Consider the following 20487-nt stretch of genomic DNA (forward strand, 5'->3'; position numbering starts at 1 on the left):
TTGCCAACAATCTCTTTCCAAAGGGAAAGGTGCCCAGGAAAAACTTGGCTAGGGAAGCTCTGAGGATTAGGACTTGAGAGACAATGCAGGGGACAGATCTCTTGATGGTGTTTACCAAGCCTGAGTGCAAAGACCACAGGTCAAAGAGCAGAGAAGAACCTGACTGGTTGTGCTAACAAGGTCCAAGGAAAAGCTAGATGTTGGAGGGTAGCTTCAGCAGAAAGGGCTAGTGAGGGGAGCACAGGTGAGGAGGAAGGGCAGGCTTAAGGAGGCCAGGAGAGCCAAAGTGGTCCAGGCTGGGGAAGGGCATCCCATCCAAATGCAGGATGGGGAGGTCTGGGGGAAGCTCTCATATCACAGCCTCAGTAATTAACCAGACTCTATGTACCTGAAGACATAATTACAGGCAAAACAACTCCTTTGATGTAAGAGTGTAGTGTAGTCTGGGGGCGAAGAAGGACAAATAAAGAATGATTTTGCTTTAATATGCAAATAAGGTTGTCGGAAAAATATTGCCAAATAGGCCAAGCAAAGAAACAGAAGGTTGAGAAAATGTGACCCAGGCTGAGTGGGCACCCAAGACATTTAGGGTCCTTGGGAACATCATGGCTGGCCTGACTGGGCACCACAAAAATTCACTGCTTTCCTTTAACATAGTTCACATGTTCCTACAGGCTGACTGCCTTCTCATTCCCTCCCTGTTCTCTGCAGATATGCTCAGCAAGTTTCCAAAGAGGCCTGTTTATTTATGGAATCAAGGCTCCAGAGAGGGACTTTCCTGGTGGTCCAGTGGTTAAGAATCTGCCTTTCAATGCAGAGGATGCGAGTTCGATCCCTGGTTGGGGAACTAATCCCACATGGCATGGGGCAACTAAGCCCATGCGCTGCAACTAGAGAGAAGCCTGCGTGCCACAACTACTGAGCCTGCACACTATGGACCCCGTGCGCCATAATTAGAGAAGCCAGTGCTCTGCAATAAAGACTCAGTGCAGACGATAAAAGGCCCAAGAGAAAGAAAAAGGGTATGAACAGCTCCTCCCAGGAAGCAAAGGTAATCAGGAATGGCACTGAGCTTGTGACCCAGCTCAGTCTGCCCTGTGATATAACTTCTGAAACACCCCTCTTTACGTTTGGAGCCAACTTTATTAGAGAAATCTATTGATTGGGGAATGGTTAGGGAGGAGGGATGCTCACATGATTTAACACTTGATGGGCTCTGAAAAAAAAATAAGGAAGAGCCTTTGAGCTTTAGCACATTCATCGTTCCAAAGACACGTTACCAAAATGAATGTATGCAACTCTACTGTATGTGAGACTCTGGGGCACAATAGCCTAGATTCTGTGAAACAAAAAGGCATTTCTCCTGCCTCCACTGTGTCTCTTGTGGTGCCATTGTCTGATGCTAAGAACTCACATAATAACAAAAAACAATGCCCCTATGATGGGAGGGAAGACTTGATTTGGCACCAGCAGTGGTGTTTTCCATGGGAATGATGGTGGGGGCTGTGGCTGACTGTGGGAATAGTGCAAATCAGCACTTTTTTGTAGATTTTCTTCAAGCCATTGTTTATTTTGGCTTTGGTCAGATCCGTGGCCCAGCTTGAAGATTCCCACTGGGCTTTCTGAAGCTCACAGACCTATGAGAGATGAAACAGGGATAAATAAATAATGACAAAACACTCTACCCCTGCCCTGGCACTCATGTGTGGGGTGTGCCTATCTTGCTGGGTGTGTATACATACAGATTGAAGTACAGTATATGTACACATTTGGCCCACACCTCCACCAGGGAATCAGAAACCAAGGTTTTTTCTAGGCTTAGAAGGTTCTTTGTCTCACTTTCACCAGGGGCAAGGGAGATCAATTTTTGCAAAATGACATTGGATAAAACTTGTTTATACTTCCTAAAGTCCTTAGATGTTTATAGACTTTAAAATATGAGTAACTCAGATTGTGGTTCAAACAGAACAAAAAGTAAATAGCTGTTGTGAAGATGGAAAAAAAGTGAAGTGAAAGTGTTAGTGGCTCAGTCACGTCCAACTCTTTGTGACCCCATGGACTGTAGCCTGCCAGTCTCCTCTGTCCATGGAATTCTCCAGCCAAGAATACTGGAGTGAGTTTCCATTCCCTTCTCCAGGGAATCTTCCCAACCCAGGGATCGAACCCAGGTCTCCTGCACTGCAGGCAGATTCCTTACCAGGGAATGAGCCACCAGGGAAGGTGAACTTTTATCTCATAGCTTTTAGGAACTGCTTCTCTACCCTAGCTAAAGGATGCAGAGATCAATCAAGATGGAAAATGAGCAGGGAATATGTGTAGTATGATTACATTATGGTCTAAAATGGGAATATATTGGCTTTAAAATGCCAAATACTGATTCAGCAGCAGGTTATTGCAGTCTAAAAATACACAAGACTTCAGTGAGGGTGCATGTATTTATTTTACATACATGCATAGTGTTTTTTACAAAGAAACACACTTTCCCTCCTTTTTTCCAAAAGTTTCCATTTCCAGGAAAAGTCTTCCTGACAAGTGTGTGTGAAGCTGTCTCTAAGCAGGGTGGCTGGGTTGCACAACTCCAGGGGGCAGCATTCACTGTGTCTTCTGTATAAATGGTTTCCCTGGAGGAAACCTCCAGGAGACCTTGCAAGGCAACGATATTTAGATAGGCTTATTGCACAGATGTTTTTCAACAAAGTGCAGAAGAGTCTTGTTTCCTGTAACTTATTTCTCCTTTTAGCTGCCAAGTAGGGGACTCAGGTTCTTATCTGGGTCTATACTGGAAGAAAAAGATCATACAATGAGCCAGGCAGCGTGCTGACTGCAGATATAATTTAATCAACTCATGAATCTTATCAGAGGTTTCATGGATGGGGAAACAGGCTGAGAGAGGTTAGGGGACTTGCCCAGGCACACACACAGTCCAGTCTGTGTTCAGCAGAGCTGGGGCTTGAATGCCTCTCTATGGCACTCCCCAAGGGCCCTGACTGCCACCACACTTCCCAGGCCTGGAAAGCATCCATGGTTCCTGCAGACCTTGAATGGTCTGCACTGGCAATGGAACAGTGTCGCCTAGGGTAGGGGTCTTCAGAACCAAAAGGTGGAATTCAGCCAGGGTAGGGGTGGGAAGTTCCTGGGCTGCCACGTCCGCCTTTTTGCGAAATAAAATAAAAGAGAGCCAGGTGTGGAGGCTCCCTACTGTGAGCTTTGCACAGCTGGACTAAGGCTGGGAAGAGGAGTGTGGGGAGAGACGCTTCCATCTCCTCCCCCTTCCAGGAAAATAACTCTGCATTTGAAGGGAGAAAGAAAGAGTGAGTAAATTTGTAACTGGGATTTGGTGGCCTGGGGATTTCACTTGGCCCTGTAAAGGCAGATGCCTGTGCCTGTGTGTGTGTGCATGTGCGTGTACATGTGTGTGTGTGTGTGTAGGAGTGTGTCCATTGCGGGGAGAGAACTTGAGGTAATGTGTATGATTTTTTTGGATTGGACTTTTATTTCTTAAGTCATAGCAGCTACCGCTGGAATCTAGTATGTAGTGCCAGGCACTGGTATTATTTTCACGTGAAGTAAAAGAACAACAGTTTAATAGTTTGTTTTTCTGTGGGTACGCTCAGAGCCTTCGAGTATTTTTTCCATTTGGGTTTAAATATTACGCTCTACAATGTGATAACATTGGGGAGAGGCAGGATAGTGTGCCAGGACGGGCAGGGGGCGGTCCCTGCCTCGCTTGTCTCCGCCTTTCATTTTGACCAGTCCGAATGCGACAGGCTCGCACTAGGACCCAGGCGCCAGAGCGCCTCCGTCTGTCCTGTAGGTTCATTCAATCTCCCATACACACAGACCCACAGCGAGACCGACACACACTCACACACACTCAAACACACAACAGCACGCAGCGAGGCTCGGGAAGTCAGGTCGCCTTCTCGCCTCGGCGCCTTCTTTGCTCCAGCCAGCCGGCTCTCCCCCGGGGCCCGGAGCTCGGCCGGGCCGCGCAGCCCCGAAAGAGGACGAGCTCGGCGGACCCCGCGGTCCCTCCATGGGCAAACGCGGGCGGCCGCGCAAGGAGGCGCGCTGCGAGGGCGCGGGGCTGGCCCCCGCCGCGCCCCCGGCCGTGACCGCGCCCCAGCCCCCGGCCCAGCCGGAGGAGCCCGCGGGGGCCAAGCTCAGGTGCCCCTTCTCGGACATTTTCAACACCAGCGAGAACTCGATGGAGAAGCACATCAACACTTTTCTGCAGAACGTGCAGATTCTGCTCGAGGCCGCCAGCTACCTGGAGCAGATCGAGAAAGAAAACAAAAGTAAGTTTGGGGGCCCTGGCTCCTCTTCGGCGCCGGGCTCTTTCTTTCTCGCCCACTTGGGCGACCCCTGACGCCTGCTTAGCCCCCCTCTCCCCAACACACTCACATCCAGCCCTCGGCAGTAAAGCCGATGACACCGGAGAAAGGACACGCACGCACAAAGCTTCTAAAGATGTAACAAAGACGAGCAGGGGGTAGGCGGGGGGTTGGGGGGTGCTGTCGGTCCGTCAGTCTGTCCGTCTCCGGGAGGGTGGGAGAACCGCTGGGCCGAGGAGCGGGGGAGTGTTGTTGTTTGCTGACAACTGAGCTGAGAGCTCTTCTCTTCGAGGTCGCGTTTCTTACTTTTTTTTTTTCCCTCTCCTTTTTTTTTTTTTTTTTTCCGGAGCCTTCTCGGGCAGACAAGTGTTGTTTTTCTGTCGCTCGTTCCTGGGTGGGGTGGGGATTACAAGACGAAAGTTGGAAACTGTAGGCAGAGCTCGGCGGTTCCAGAAAGAAAACACATAGACACACGACAACGATAACAACAAGCAAACAGCCCTCCACGGCGTGGGCTCCGGCTGGCTCGGCTCTGCTTCTTCCTCCTGTCTACTTTGCTTTTTCCTCTCTTCTCGCTGCAAGGCTGGGCTCAGGCCATCGCGTCCACGGAGACAGTCCCTCTGAGCCTCTGCTGCCCTAGGTGCCCCTGCCCCCGACCCCCCGACCCCTCTCAAAGAAACAGGCCGGCAAAACCAAGCGCTGCCACCAGCTCGCCCGGGACCCGCGGTGCTGCGCCCGGGAAACTTGGCGAGGGGGACTCAGCGAGAAGGAAACTTTGGGATCTCGCAGGAAACAATAGTTGTGGAAGAAGGTGTGGGCTGTTATGTGCTGTTTCTTTATTTTCCGGGATACGGCTCCCGAGTGAGCGCTCTGGGCGAGGAAGGCAGATTCCTTCCCGGTGGCTTTCTACTGCTCCCCCCACCCCCACCCCATATTCAGGTGGAGAGAGATGGTTGCGGGCGGCGGGGGGTGCTGGGAGCCCCACCCCGGCCTGGCCTCCTTTTTTGTATTTGTTTGTTTCATTTTTGCCTGGGTGCCCCAATCCTCCCCAGGCCGTCGCCTCAGCGTCCTAACGGGGGCACGCGAGTGCGGCGTCTCCAGCACGGTCCTCACAAATAATAGCTGCGAGAAGGGGGAAGGGGCCGAGGCGGACAGACCGACAGACTAGAGAAAATCTGTCCGAGCAAGTAGGAAGATCAATGAGATGAGAGAGAAAGGGGGGGGGGGGGGTAGAGAAAGGGAGAAAAATGGTCCGATTGCAACGTGTCAGGTCTTGCAACCTACCCCCCCCCTCCACACACAACAACAACCCTCAAACACAAAAACACCCTAGCTGACCGACACCCCAGGCCTTCGGGGTTAAAGTAACCGCGTGATGGCAGCGAAATCGTGCAGTAGCTTAAGGCAAAAACAAGGATTTGTGTTGGGAGGTTGGTGGTGCGTTCTTTTCTTTTCTTCTCTCCCTGTTTTCTCGGGGTGCCTGGGTTACGAGAAAGGCGCATCGCCGGCGGTTGCAGCCGAATCAGTTTGCGATTAATCGGGGTGTGGGGTGGGGGGCAGTATGCCTTCGCCTGTAGGGTCAGAGCTGGTGGGGAGGTGGGTGAAGATGTGGTTTTGTTTGGTGTGTTTGCTTTTGTTGGAGGGGGGAGGGGCGTGATTTCTTACTCTAACCACCCCCCCGCCGCCCGGGTCCCCCATTCCCCCGAGTCTGTCCCTTGGCGCCGGCTTTGGCGGGGGGTGCACCCAAAAAGGGCACCTTGGCAGTGAGTGGCAAACCTGGTTTGCCCCCGCCAGGTTCCCTCCACAGAGGGGTGTACGAGAAGCCGCTGGAGCTTCCTCCGCGTCCCGCGCCCCCCGCCCCTCGCACTCGCAGACAATCGGAGACCTCTGTTCCCCACCTCGCCGCCCCCACCCTCGCTCCCCTACCGCCTCGGCCGCCGCCACCTCCTTGTTTACCCGGTGCCGGGGCTCCGGCGTGGCCACCAGTCACGTAAGCAGAGGGCCGGGCGCGCCGGGCCGGACTGCCCCGCACGGGGCGGGCCAGAGGTAGTGGAGCCGGGCTCCGGGGACCGTGGAAGCCAAGGGGCTTCCTCCCGGTCCCCTTACCGAGGCGTCCGCGCTGCCACCCCCCGAGAGGGGATCGGGAACCTGGGCGCCCTCAACTTCGTGTGCATAATCAGCCCCTCCGCCCGGTTGCCCTCCTCCTCCGGCCGGCTCCCCGCTGGAGTATTTTTAGCTCTCTTGCCTCTTTTCGCAGCCGCTGTTTGGCTCAGCATGACGTGATGCCAGCGGCCCCCAGATTTCCCCGAGAGCGGGGACCCTGTTCCAGGCCCTCGCCCCCTCCCCACGAGCTCACGCAGGCAAGGGGGACCTGCAGCAAACTATGGGGCGACCGTCCACAGGGCCTTCTATTATCTCCTTTGCAAACTGGAGCGGCCCACGGGGGCCAGTTTATTTTTCCCACTCTCGCCCCCGGTCCGGCCCGGGTCTAGGTCTCCCCGTACGGAAAACAAGGGGCCCTACATCTGTCTCATTTAATCGGGGGTGCTTCTTCGCGCTGGCGGCGCTCGCCGTTGTTTTCTGCTCGATGCACACAATGCCCGCGCGTCACGGCGGTCCGCGTGTGCACAGCAATAACGCGAGTGTGGGGGCGGGTCGTGCGTGCGTCGGGCTCGGGCACTAAGGGTTCCTCCGCGCGCGCGGGGCTTGTTTTGCTTCAGATCCCCGCTTTCCAAAACGCTTACATCATTCAGTCTTTAGGGGAGGGAGGGGAATCTAGGCGTTCCGATAGGATTCCAGCATTTCTCTGGTCCCTCCCTGGTTTTTGGAAGGAAGCAAGGACCCTAGCTGTTTATTTTTATGATGGTGGCGGGACTCAAGTTTTGTGTGTTGGGTAAGGTTTGTTTCTGGTTTTAGGTCACTACTGCAAACGACAATACTGGCCGGCTCAGGTGCACAACCTCCTCGCTTTCATTTCAGCCAGTTCTCCTGTAATCACTTGATCGCAGTTTCTCCGCCTCCACCGCTTCCCCCTCCCAGCGAGAGACACATGGTTTCCACATGGAGACAAACTTCTTTCCTCTGACTGGACTTGACCTAGCAGCATTGCTCAGCCAATCGACAGCCTCAGCTTCCTCTGACGTCACGCGTTGCTGAGGCCGGAGACTAGGGGGTGGAGCCTGGAGGCAAGCCCGAAAATCTCTGGGAGCTGTAGTGCGGCCAGCTGGTTCAATCCCTTCTTAAAGGGACGCTCTTCACCCCGAGAAGGGTATTGAACCTCAATTCTCCATTTCGGGTTCTGTGAGACATTCTCGAAATGCACCGATAGGCCCTGGTCACGAGTCCACACGTTCCGCTTTTACTGTGTGCAAAGTACTTCCTTGGCAGGAGCTTGCCTTATTTTCCATTGTCACCAGAACTGCTTTTCATTGCCTCGTTGAGGTTTCCGTGCTAGAAGAGCTCACCAAGTGTGTCCACAGTGCTGAGTTATTCTCAGTATATATGATGAGTTTTCTTGGGGTGTTCAAATTGAGTCACTCAGCATTGAGTGCTCTGTGCAAGGCAAGGATTCCCTAGAAGATGCAAGTACATTCTCCCAAACTTCCAACTGATGTGAATCCCTAAGAAACTCAAATTAAAAGCCTCCAGAAATATTAATTATGGATCCCATGACCCTGTTATCACAAGTTCAGAAATTATATGTAAATAAGCTCTGACATAGGGTCCAGTGAAGGGGTAGCAATTTAGGACTGACTGATCAGTTGAAAAAAAAAAATTTACTTCCTATTTTGGAAAAGGTTAAAAACGAAAGAGAAAAAGAAATTAATTCACAAAGGGGCGTTCTGTCCATAAAAGTTGTTGAGCAGGCAAGTGGAATCTACAGGACACAACAGGGCTTCCCAGTGTCTAGGGAAGGTGGCTTGGGGGCAATGCTTAAGATAGAAAAGAATGATTAAATTCGAGTAGAAGCCTTGGGTGGCTCTCTGGAGTACATTACCTGGGTTGGAAGGTGAGGTGCTTTCCTAGGGGCATGGACAGGCCAAAGAACAGCCTCTGCCTGCTGACAGAGTAAGCTGTGGCTGTATGGTGTCATCTGGCCCCACCCTGCCTTCCCAACTTAATCTCCTCTACTCCCGTCCAGCAGGTCCACCAGCAAGCAGCCTTTACAGTCATCCCTCTGTGCTTGACTCAGACTCTTCCCTCTGTCTAGCATGCCCTCATTCTCTTACTTCCCTGGGATTATCTGTGTCTAATCTAGCTTCAAAGCCTAGGTCAGATCCCACCTCCTCCAGGAAGCCTCCCGTGGATATTTCTCAAGTCAGGGAATGAATGAGAGAATGAAAGCTTTACAGTCACCCAGAGCAGGGCCCAAGTTACCCCTTCACTGCTTACTGGCTGTGTGGCCTTGGGCACAAGTTGCCTAACCTGAGGTTTCATTTCTTTTTTTGTCAAATGAGGATAACCATAGCATCAGCCTCCTGCCATTGCTGAACAACTGAGGCACTTCATTTAAAGTACCTGGAATATAGTAGGTGCTCAATAAGTAGTCACTTCTCTGAGCTTTGATAATCAGCTCTACTTGCTTACTGTACATTAGCTTTATCCTCACAGGGAGATGATTAGCATCTTAAGGGAAAAGATCACTCAACAGTATTTCATAACCATTGCATAACACTGGACATACACGAGACAATTAATATACATCCCTTGATTGCTTGGATTTGTCATTTACTGGCTATGACACAGTGATCAGTTTGAAAGGCAGAAAGGACACATGATAGACTTTCTGAAGACTACATTAGCTTTATCCTCACAGGGAGATGATTAGCATCTTAAGGGAAAAGATCACTCAACAGTATTTCATAACCATTGCGTAACACTGGACATGCACGAGACAATTAATATACATCCCTTGATTGCTTGGATTTGTCATTTACCGGCTATGACACAGTGATCAGTTTGAAAGGCAGAAAGGACACATGATAGACTTTCTGAAGACTTGGAGTTGGAAATAACTGATCTCTTCCAAGGAGGGAAGATGTCTCCCATAATCAATGCAGACTGCTCCTGGGCTGTAAAGATCAGGGCCTATACAGAGATGGTAGGTGAGGCCCGGAGAGCTGAAACTGCATCAGCTGTGACCCTGCAGATGGATCAGTTATTTATTTACGGAGCAACTTATGCTAAAATTGAGGGCTTTGATAGCAACTAGTGTTTATGCAGATCACATTTCTGCATGGCAGGCATCTTACGATTCATTCATTCATTCCACACATTATGTATTGAGCATTTACGATGTGCAATTGCTTCCCCCCACCCCCGCCCCGAAAACTCTGTAAGTTGATTTATGATGGGAGTGGAGTGAGGTATTTGTTTTTGGTGAAGTTGTATAAAGAGCATTCTTAACTTAGGCTTCTGTTTCCTCTACATCCTAAATTATGCTCCCCGGATTCAACTCTTTTTGATCTCTGCCCATTGCTAAATGCCAGAAGTGGACTTTTGGGGATACTGTTGTAGCTTTCAGAGTCCCAGAGCTCCCAGGGACTGGGTACCCTATGGAGGGGACCAGGAAAAGCATCTGGACCTTATGAAGTTGGAGAAGATGAATTGAGTCATTCATGGTTTGATGGGGGAAAAGAAGCTCCATCAGATCCAAGACAGAACAAGAGCTGCTCACCTACCTGCCCTCTTTGACCAAAATACACTCCTATTTGGCACAGTTAGAAATGGAGATTTTCATCTGAGAATGGCTGGCAAAATCTGGAGGTAGAACTGAAGGAAGTGAAGAGGGTGCCAGCATTGCAGCAGCAGCAACTAATTGCACTGCATAATACCAACACTGGCAACCATTTACTGAGCATTGACTATACTTGGTAAAATATGGGGCTAAAGACGTGTTATCTCCTCCAAACTTCACAACAACCACAGAGCATGTGGACTTTAATTGCTCCCATTTTACAGAGGGGGTAACTGAGTAACTTGCCCAAAGATCACATAGTAATGGTGGAGCTGAGTTTTGAACCTAGACCTCTGATTGGACTGAGCCTGCAGTTTTATATAACCGTATAGGCGTGTATGCATTTTCTAGTCAAGGAATGAAGTCCAGAGAGATGAAACTTGCTCGAGGTCGCCCAACAACCCGAAGCAGAGCGGGTGTTTGTAACACCTTGTTGATTGTCCAAGGTCTTCCTAAGCACACCCTGCTTAGAAAAGGTTTAGAAACGAAGCTGGAGACAGAAGAGCCAACCAGAGAGGGTTTTTTGTTTTTTGTTTTTTTTTCTTTTTTGTCTTCGTTTTTCAGAGTTGTTCAACTCTCCTGGCCCTAACTCAAGTTTAGGCTCCTAGGAAACACCACCCCTTTCTTGCTACTCTTCCAAGTCTGTCCTCTGGACATATTAGAGGACTTGGGGCTGTTGCTATGGTACTAGGGCCAACAGCAGGTTCATCAAAAGCTGAGTCTTTTGCCTTTTTAAAAAAAAGCCTGGCCCTGCAGAAACGAATTGGCCACAAAGATTTGCATCAGTCATTGTGGCTTGTTCTGTTTTAGATCCCCCTGCCTCCCCACCCCACCCCCTCTTCCCTACCACCACCACTTTCTATAAATACAGTTGGATAAATATTGATTTAAACTGGGTTTCTGGAGAAGAAGCACATGGTTGCCCTGGCCTGGTCCTCACTTAGATACCACCAGTATGCCAGGCATGACACACCTAAGCCCTGACAGCTCTGGCTTCCAGATGACCCGTTTTGGGGAGGTGAGTTGTGGTTTTGTGACTTTTGAGTTAAAAAAGAGAGAGAGACAGAAAAAGAAGTATAAAAGGCAATAACCCAGAAGAAAATGGGAATCTTCCTGCAGAATGAAGAAAGCCATTTTCGGCAGGCAGAAACGAGGGGAGGTTTACCGTAGCCTGGCCTTCTGAACCAGCAGTTCTCTTCCCTTTCCCATTCTTCCTTCCATTCCCTTTCAGTTATGTTTTTGAAGGAGGCAGGTGGTAAGACAGAACATCAGCGCCAGAAAAAGCCCAAGAGGTCACAGAGCTTCCATCATCTTCACTATACAGACAGGGAGGCTGAGGCCCAGAAAAAGACAGTGGCTTGCCCAAGACGACACAGCAGAGGCAGAAACAAGTCCGTCTGGGCTGTGTTCCCTCCTGCCTGATGTGAGAATGGGTCCCAGGCAGAGCCCCAAACTGGGCTTTTGTTTTACAGGTCAGGTGCTCATAAAGTCAGCAATTCTCAACCCTGGTTTACTGATCGCAGGGTGTGTCTGTTTATTGCAAAGGTCATTGCAACATTCTCAATAGTCTTTCATAATGAAGATAATTTGAATTCACAATTTAGAAAAAATATTTTCTTATACATCTATGGTAGGGGGAGTGGGTGGAACCCAAGGTGATGGCAGTGATAGGAAGGCTCTCCAGCCTTAACTGAGGAGGAGGCATTCAGGTCTTCCCAAAGGGCCCTCCCTCTGGGGGTGGAGGGTGGAGCTCCGGCTCCACTGGTGAGAAGAAGCTTTGATTCCGACGGGAGCGACACCTGCTCTCTGACTCTTCTGCTAAACTAAAGGGAAGTCATTTTCTCTGATACTCTTGTCCCTGAGTGGCCTGGCTGGAGGTGTTAAAGCTGTCAGCAGCTGACTTGATCTCTCTGGCCAAAACGAATGGGCATTTGCCACCACCCATCTGAGCTGGAGGTTCCTTCTTTGCTTCCTCATCTTGGCAGAATGCTCTACTGGGCCCCTCGCTTGTGAAATATTTTGAAAGTTCAGGTGACCTTCATTTTGAGCAATACATCTCCAGGAACTATATGTAAATAGGATCTCTTTTTTTTTTTTTTTTAATTTAGGTTAGTGAACCTCTCTTTAAAAGGTCCCCATGGCAAATAATTTTATAAAATGTGGAATTATGTTGCATGCCAGGAATTCTCCCTAAATGTGTTCTGTGAGTCTGTTCATCCATCCATTCATCAAGCTGGTATTTAAGGCGTACACACTGCTTTATGTCAGGCTTTGCGCTAGGGCCCAGAGATACAGTCCCTGCCATCGTGGACTTAAACTCTATTCCAGTGCCAGATTTTAGAAATTTCACTTGTCTTAAAGTAAACCTCAACAATGTGGATTGTATCTGACTTGGGCTTTGTGTCTTTGGTTCTAGCCATCATTACAGATAGAACAAAAATTTATACTGGGCTTCAAAAAAAAAAAAAACAGAGAGACTAGTCCCTCTGCTCCCTCCATGTACCCTGCCATCCCCCAGCCTGATGTTTAAAATCCTTTGTGTTTTGTGTTTATCCTTATAATTTTTACAGATCTGACTCTCCCCCACCCCCTTTTTTAAGCTGCCCAAGCCTAGGAAATCAAGTACTGTGTAAGCAACCTTGTAAATAAACACAGTCCATTCTTAGTTCCTTACAGATTGGGGCACTCTGCACTTGGAGGATTGTCCATACCAATGTTTCTACCATGCCTGCTGTCCCATCGAACATGCCTTTGGCCTCATCTCTCTAATATCCAACTACAGTGTCTGCTGAGGAAATTTAAACATAGCAAAATTAGAAAGATAAACACAGTGTCCTGAGGGAGAAAAAGACTGGGATGTTTAAAGCTAATAAAAGGGGATTTGGATTACCTGTTATTTGAGATATTTTACTCTGTATTTTTATTACCATTAGCAAGTATACTTGAATAAAGATGATTTGGGACCGTTTTAATACCACTGTATCAAAATGGAGGGCATGCCCAGGGCTGCTGTTTCTGATCAAGAGTGGCAAGCGTGAGCCTTTGTTTTTATTTCTGTAGAGGCCCAGAACTACTGTACAGTCCTGTGTTATCCTCTTCTTACTTCAACCATACCTGACCATCTCTACTATATTTCTTGACTCCCAAGATTCTGAGTGCCTTGCATACAACTTTATTTGCTTTTTTCCACCAGCTGTAAAGTTTAGCTCAAAACAACACGTAATTTCTAACACCTGTGAGGAGCCAAGCACCCTGCTTGGTGCTTCCAAAGTGCAATGTATATGATCTCCAGGTTGAGTTCTATATTCCAGTGCAAGTGACAGGCAAATAGAAATCCATAAATAATACTTGCCTGCTTCCTGGGAGTCTGATAGCCTGTCCCCGGGGTGGGGGCGGGTTGCTGCTGACAAGTGTATTGTTGTCTCTATTTTCCAAAGGAACAGTGATAATGGTGCCTTTTTAATGAGCAGTGACTATGCACTAGCACAACGCTAAGTGCTTTATAGTAAATCCTGACATTCATCCAATAGGAGGGTGCTATCATTATCCTCATTTTACAGATGAGGAAAGCCTTAGCCTTAGCAAGGCAAGCTAACTTTCCCAAGGCCACCTGCTAACAAACAGTGGGGCTGAGACTCAAAACCAGGTTTTCTTCCTAGGAGACTTCAGGGCTCTTAGAGAAGTGTCAGAGAGCAAGAGGCAAGACATGGAATGTGGAATGTTTGAAGATGAGGCTGAGGGTCCCCTTGGGGAAGGCCTCCCTGGAGTGACTCACTTTACTTCTCATTCATCCTAGAGCAGAGAGAGGACCGCCAGAGCCTTCTGGGGTTCTTCAGGCGTTGAGACCAAAGCAGACAGGGCCCTTGTTCTGCAAGGCACTTGCCGAGGGTGTTCTGCTTGCCCTTGCAGTACCACCTGGCCTGGCACCCCCTGGGGAACTCACCCAACCAGTAGGGCTCCTGAGGCTCTGCATGCTCGGGTGTCGGGGTGTGAATCCACACCCTGTCAGGCTCTACTAGGTTTCCCAAAGGTGCCTGAGCTTGTAGGGAAACTGGTCTGGCCCGTGCTTGGCAAGTGTGAGCCACACAGACGAACTTTAGGCCCTGGCTGCCACCTTACTAGCGAGGGCCAGCTGGTTCTGGTCGAACAGCGTTGGTCCAACCTCTTCCTCTCCTCCATCGAGATCTAGGAAGCCAGGGTGATCGTAAATAGAACTGGGTTCGTATCATTTACTTGGTTAAAGCCCTTCAATAGTTTCCTTCCTGTCTCACTTAGAATAAAATCCCAATTCCCTGCATGGCCATCATCCCTACTGTTTGGCGTGAGTGTGGTCTGAAGATGGATAGCCTTGGAGTCTCCTAGGACCTTGTCAGAAATGGGTCTCCCAGGTCCCACCCCAGAACTGCTGAACCCAAAACTCCATTTTAGCATGATTCTCAGGTGACCTATGTGCTTATGAAAGTCTGAGGAGCTGGCCAAACACCCTTGTGATTGCCCTGATCCCTCCATCCACCTAAACCATCCTCCCCCTCATTTATTATTTCTCCCTTATTTCTACTTATCACAATTTACAATGCTTTTACTTGCTTATCATCGGTCTGTCAGGCTAGAATGCAAGCACTTTGAGGACAGAGACCACAAGTAGTTTTATTCTTTGTTCTCTTTGGCATCTAAGTTAGTGTGCAGCGAGTAACAGAGGCTTAAGGAATATTTGTTGAACAAACGATGAGTTCTCTGCCTTTAACCCTCTGATGTAGTGCTTATCAACAAGGGGACTATTGATGAGACAGTTCCTCTTGAGCAGATTAATCTGGAATATTGCTGGATTTAACATCCTTGGTTCCTAGTCACTAAATGTCAGTAAAATTCCCAAGTCATGGTGACACTCAAGAAAGACACTCCTACACATTTCCAAAGCCTCCAGGTGGATGGTATTATCCTGATTGAGGCTATTGCCTTAATCAACTTTGTTTGACCTTGTCTGGCAAAACATACCCTGATGTACTCTATGGGGTCCAAGAGTTAGGAAATCCAGGTTTGAATCCGTTCGCTACCTGTATGACTTTGGGCAAATCACTTAACCTTTCTGGGCCTCGAATGAGAAACAGAAATCTCAGAATACGTTGAGGATTAAATGAATTGACTGCACAAGTGGCACCACACACATAGTTGGCTCTTATTATGCAGCAGCTATAGGCAAATGGAGGCATGTTATTCTTGGATCTCTGGAGAATCCCAGAATCCTGGAATCAGCATGCTGGAGTTAGAAGAGATGGTGAGATCACACACGTCCTTGGGCAAGCAAGGGCCTGGTGTTTTATTCTAACTATTGTACCTGAGGCTGAAAACAGCCACAAGGTAGCAAGGCTGGATGTGTGACTCAGTGTCCAGGGTCTGGCTGGGTCCTAAGAGTGACCACCACAAGTTTCTGCTGCTTGGAAAGGAGTGGTGATGTCAAGGAGTGGAGGTCGGGCCGCTGTAGGCAAGCTTCTGCCAGGGGAGGGAGGGTTACCCAGGACTGTGTAAGAATGTGGGCCATCCTCTTAACAGCAGGGGAAGGCCTCTGGTAATCTTTTTTTTTTTTTTCTTTTCTTTTTTAAGGCTTTAAAATCAAGTTGTATCTAACTTTGAAAGACTAGGTCATTACCTACAAAACCTGTTAAGTGCAACAAAAAATTACAGTGCATTCTGGCTTTTGAATGTGGATGCAAACATTCTAAATAAAATATTCATTCATGGAATGAGCAGTCTTTTAAAGAATAACATACAATGGCTGACCAGGATATATATGCCAGAGATGGCTGAAAGTCACAAAATCTATAAGTATTAAAGGATTGTAATCACAAATTAAGGAGAATAATACATGACCACAGCAACACAAGATGAAATGTCATTTGAAAAAAAGTATTCAGGAGACATTCCTAATGAAGGAAGCTACTTCCATACAACAGAGATCATTTACCTGTGCTGGTCTTCTAATTAAAATGAGGTAGTGTGGCTGGGCCCATGGCTTGTGGTCATCACCAGCAGAGGAGTTGATTTTTCCTTTTCCTAAGACCTTTGAACAGAAAACAAAACAGAACAGGCTTTGGATCCCCTTGGAATATAACTCGATCTTGATATTGAGAGGATTAATCCTTGGGGCTCCATAAAATTTAAAAGACCATAACATGTATTCTACTTTGTTTATCTGTTTATTTTTAAAACCACAGATCAACTAGAAAAAGAATTAGGGAGATGGGTAGACAGCCCTGGATGAGAGTCTGGAGGACCGAGTCCTAACCCTTGCTCTATCAGTTTGATAGATGGCTGTGTGGCTTTGGTATGTTACCATACCTCTCTGAGCCTCAGTTTTTTCATCTGAAAAATGGAGGCTGGATTGCAGAATAAGCTTAATGATACAAACTTCTATGAAAACAAACCATGAAATGTTATTGGGAGGAATATTCATAGGGGATGGCCGAAGCGAGATCTTCCATCAGTTGCACCCTCAAGTGAAGTGCTTCGAGGTAAGCAAGAATCTTATGTGTGCATATTAATTAAGTCCTGCAATGCAGATCTCTTCTTGGACCCATGTTAATGCAAAAAAAGAAGGAAAAGGACATTCCAGAGATTAACACATTCATTATAATCACCTAAATAGGCTGCTGTTATAAGGGCCATTTAATAAAATGTAAGAAGCCCTTTTCTAAGAGAGAAGACATAGGCCAGGATGGAAGTCAAGTGCAGCTGTTTGAGCCTCTGCCAGTGTCCTGATCTCACCAGAAAACCAAAGTTAAAAAACAACAAACTTCCAGATTCAGCGATCTCAGAGTACCGCTGCCTCCCCCTGCCATTTCCTCCCACCCCCCATGTCCTTTCTTTCCCTTTCTCCCCAGCTCAGGCACCTGGGTCGTGGTGCTTTTCCGTATGGTTGGGATGTCAGCCGGCAGCCCTGGCGACTGGAGCCCTGGGAGGCGGCAGCCACCTCTCGGATTTAGCATTACGTCATCCCTTCTAGACCCAAATTTATCTCGGCTGCACACAGACCCGCAGCTCTCAGCTGCCGCTGACTCGAGGACAGCTTACGCATGAAGTTAGGCAAGGCTGACTCACTCGGCAGAAGAAAAGGTTTTCTGCTGCTCTTCACGTTTCTGGGCTCTGAGGGGAGAGGCAAGGAGGACGCTACGGTTGTCACTCTGGGGTGGGGGATGGAAAGATGTATAACTCTTAAGATTCTTATTTAGGAGCTCAGGACTCACCCTGTTCCCAACCTTGTTTATTTGACGACCACCCCCGCCCCTCCACCCCCCTTAAGGATAATTTCGGAAAACAGTGCCCTGCACAGTAAGCACTGCAGTTTCAAGGCAGTTCTCTTAAGCACCAGGTGTCACTAATAGTGACTCTGGACTTGTACCTTAACCTCAGGGCCCCCTCCCCTCTTTTCCTCTTTTCTGTCTGCAGAAGTGATGTAACACAGACCAGGCTCCTCCTCTGTTCATGAATCTGCAATAAGGCATTTGAAAATTTATCTTGAGTAAACCGTTCAGGGAAAGGACCCCTAAGAATGGAGAGCTTTGCCTGCTTCCTCCAGAAGGCAGACTGTCCCCATCCAGGCTGTGTTTGTTATAGGGCTGGGGGACTCTGGAGGACTTTTTCCACCATCAAATGAGACTCCCCTGAGTGAGATACTCCCTTGAGGGAGAGGACAGAAGAACCAGAGACTATGAGTAAGATTCCAGGTTCTTTTGTCAGTAGACTCTAGAAGCCCTGCTTTTCCTCAGTTTCCCCATTTGCATTTGTAGTGCAATTCGGATTTATCTGCAAAAGAGAAGCCGTGGCTGCTTCTGGGTTCTCACAGGCTGGGCTGGTGCTTAGGATGGTTTGTGAGTGACATCCTTTTCTAGGCTAGAGCCCCAAGCTTTGTGCTGTAGGAGGCCCTTGTGGCCAGTATCCACGCAAGAACTCTGGGAGTCAGCTGGAGCAGGAAGAAGGAAGTGGCACCTTCAACTGCTGTTAGAAGAGCCTGGGTATTTCTGTACAGAAACCAGTGCTTAACACTGCCCACCATCACCATCATCTCATCTCTTCTTCAACATATGCAGGTGGCTTTTTGGTGATTTTAACACTACTTTCCATCTCTTCCACTCCCTCTTGGCCATAGCTTTAAAAGAAGGGTTGGTTAATTCATCTGGAGGTCAACTGTGAAAGGTCAGACATGTGCACCAAGCATCCTGCTTTCTCTTAATAACCTGCTAGGGCTTATGATGTGTGGATTTAAACCCATCTTGAACCCATGTGTATTTTCAGTCTGTACTTTTCTCCTTGATTGCATGTCACAAGGTTTACCTCCCATGGGGTAGAATTTTATTTGTTATAAAACTATCTCTTTTAAGTTCCTGGGGTAGCCCTTAGCAATTTAGGATCTAAAGCTTAAAGTGGTTTTGCAAGTGGTAGAAACTTTCCATCTAATAATTTCTACCCTCAACTTACAGATGTTCGGAGTGAATAGGTATTTTCTTTTAAATAATTCCTTTGTCCCCCTACCCAACGTGTCCCTTGTTGAATGTGGAGGGTGGTTGTTACCAACGCCCAGTGGGAAAGCCCAGATCTGAAGCAACCTAGCTAACAGCTGAAAAAGGACAGTTCCTGTTTCAATACCTTAAAAAAAAATTATCTTGTGGCTTGTGAACATCTCTCATTTTGGGTCTCCCTGTATTTGATCGAACATCTATTTGGTTCATACATGTGGTGCCAAGTATAATATTTTAAAAGGTTGGCAGAATTTTGCAGCTTTTGACCTCACTGGAAATCTTGTTCACTCTTGGGGGGAAAAGGGGGAGAGAATATTAGAATGCAGCATGAAGCCCATGACATTTTTGAGAATAACATTTTCATTCTGAGATGGTATTTTCTGCAGTAGCCACTGGAGTGACCACAGGGAAGGGGAAATTCTCCCCTCACCAAGAGCTTCCCGTTACTCTGGATGTCCACCGGCAGGATAAGATAATGAGGGTGGGGAAAGTTATGGATGTTTACACAATTCCTAGGTTGCTCCTAGAGCTTTCAACAGTTATGATCTTCTTGCCTTTCCTTGCCCTAGACCAGAGATTATCAATCAGAGGTGATTTGTGCCCCAAGAGGCTTTTGGCAATGTCTGGAGACATTTTTGGTTGTCATACCTGAGTTGGTGGTGTGCTACTGGCATCTAGTGGGTAGAGGCCAGGGATGCCGCTGAATATCCTTCAATGCACAGGTCTCCACCAACCCCATCCCTCCCCCAGTTAGGAATCATTCACCCAAAATATTGGTAATGCTGAGGTTGAGAAACTCTGGTCTAGACTGTGAGGACTTGGAAAGACGATGTGTGGGGGTGGGGGGTGGGCAGTCATTGGCAGTCTTTTAATGTGGTCCTGCAGTCTTTAGCCTCTGCTTTCAGTTCCCTCTCTGTGGAGGAGAACATGAGAGAAATGATCATCATAGCTTCCATTTATTGAGTGCCACGTACTAACTTCTGGTATTATTTCCTTTAATCGTGACAATAAGCCCTGCTGACTATACACTCCTTGAGAGCAAGGCCCATGTCTGTTTCATCTGTTACTGTACACGTTATGCCTAGTGCAGTGCCTTGTACACGGCAGGCCCTCAGTGTTTGGATAAATGGAGTCATTACATCTGATATAGACGCGAGGCACATGAGGTCTGAAAAGTCCACAGAGTTAGTGTAAATAGAAGGGTCAGGATTTTAACTGAGCCCTGTGTGACTCCAGCACCAAATCACTTAGCGACCGAAATGTATCTCTCAGTTGCAGCACCAGGGAGGTTTGCCAGTCTCTAAAATCACGAATGAAGGGTTGAGGGAGGGGAAAGGAATTTTTAAAATTAAGGTTAAAAAACAAAACACTACCTCTTTGTGAACTATGAAGAAGGGCCTTAGGGGAGCTCTCTCTGGCTCTGATGGGATCATCTCTTGTTCCTCAGCTGTATCTATTCAAGTATCTATTCTGCAGATAGGGTAACCAAGGCGCGGAAGTTCCAGGAGAAAGTAGTAGTAGATGGAGAACTGGAGCGGGGCACTGTGGAACTACATGTTCCAGCTCCTGGGCACCTTCCAGGAGTCATTGAGAAAAGGGTTCCCCGGAAGTAGACCCACAGTCGTTCAAATCCTTCCCTCCAAGAAGCAAAGCACAGAAAACCTCTTGGTCTTTCCACCTGGGAGGCAGAAATTCAAACGGACTACGTTTCCCGGCGGCCATTGCGGACTTTGGTAAGGCGCAGGCGCATTAAAGCGTCGTGCATACTACGAGTCCCGGCGTGCAGTGGGCAGGGCGGGACTACATTTCCCAGGAGACAGAGGAAGGGGCGGGAGGGGGCGGGTCGCGGTACTGCCCCCGCCCCTCCCCCGTGCTCGCGCGGAGAGGTAAACAAACCCCGCGC

The 20487-nt window shown here is 48.3% G+C and overlaps 1 protein-coding gene and 2 long non-coding RNA genes across 5 annotated transcripts in view; 2 read left to right on the plus strand and 1 right to left on the minus strand.

The window, feature by feature from the left end:
* Positions 1-1684, plus strand: part of LOC133239398 (uncharacterized) — a 34658-nt gene extending 32974 nt beyond the window's left edge. The window contains exon 6 of the long non-coding RNA XR_009733818.1: positions 712-1684. This is a non-coding gene — a long non-coding RNA (uncharacterized LOC133239398). The remainder of the gene's footprint in view (positions 1-711) is intronic.
* LOC133239396 (uncharacterized) lies at positions 1551-20465 on the minus strand. Of its 2 annotated transcripts, none has more exons than XR_009733816.1 (3): positions 16959-20465; positions 16034-16129; positions 1551-1637 (listed from the first exon to the last, which is right to left on the minus strand). It is a non-coding gene; the product is annotated as an uncharacterized LOC133239396 (long non-coding RNA). The 2 variants fall into 2 exon arrangements; XR_009733815.1 differs by having other exon boundaries at positions 19958-20458.
* Positions 3716-20487, plus strand: part of MXI1 (MAX interactor 1, dimerization protein) — a 98760-nt gene continuing 81988 nt past the window's right edge. The window contains exon 1 of one of the 2 annotated variants that reach the window (XM_061403427.1): positions 3716-4298. In XM_061403427.1, coding sequence (XP_061259411.1) covers positions 4037-4298 — 262 coding nt within the window. In that variant the 5' untranslated portion in view covers positions 3716-4036. The remainder of the gene's footprint in view (positions 4299-20487) is intronic. The other variant, XM_061403426.1, reaches the window with a different exon arrangement.

The sequence above is a fragment of the Bos javanicus genome, chromosome 26 (genome assembly GCF_032452875.1).
Source record: "Bos javanicus breed banteng chromosome 26, ARS-OSU_banteng_1.0, whole genome shotgun sequence".
Lineage (NCBI taxonomy): Eukaryota > Metazoa > Chordata > Mammalia > Artiodactyla > Bovidae > Bos > Bos javanicus.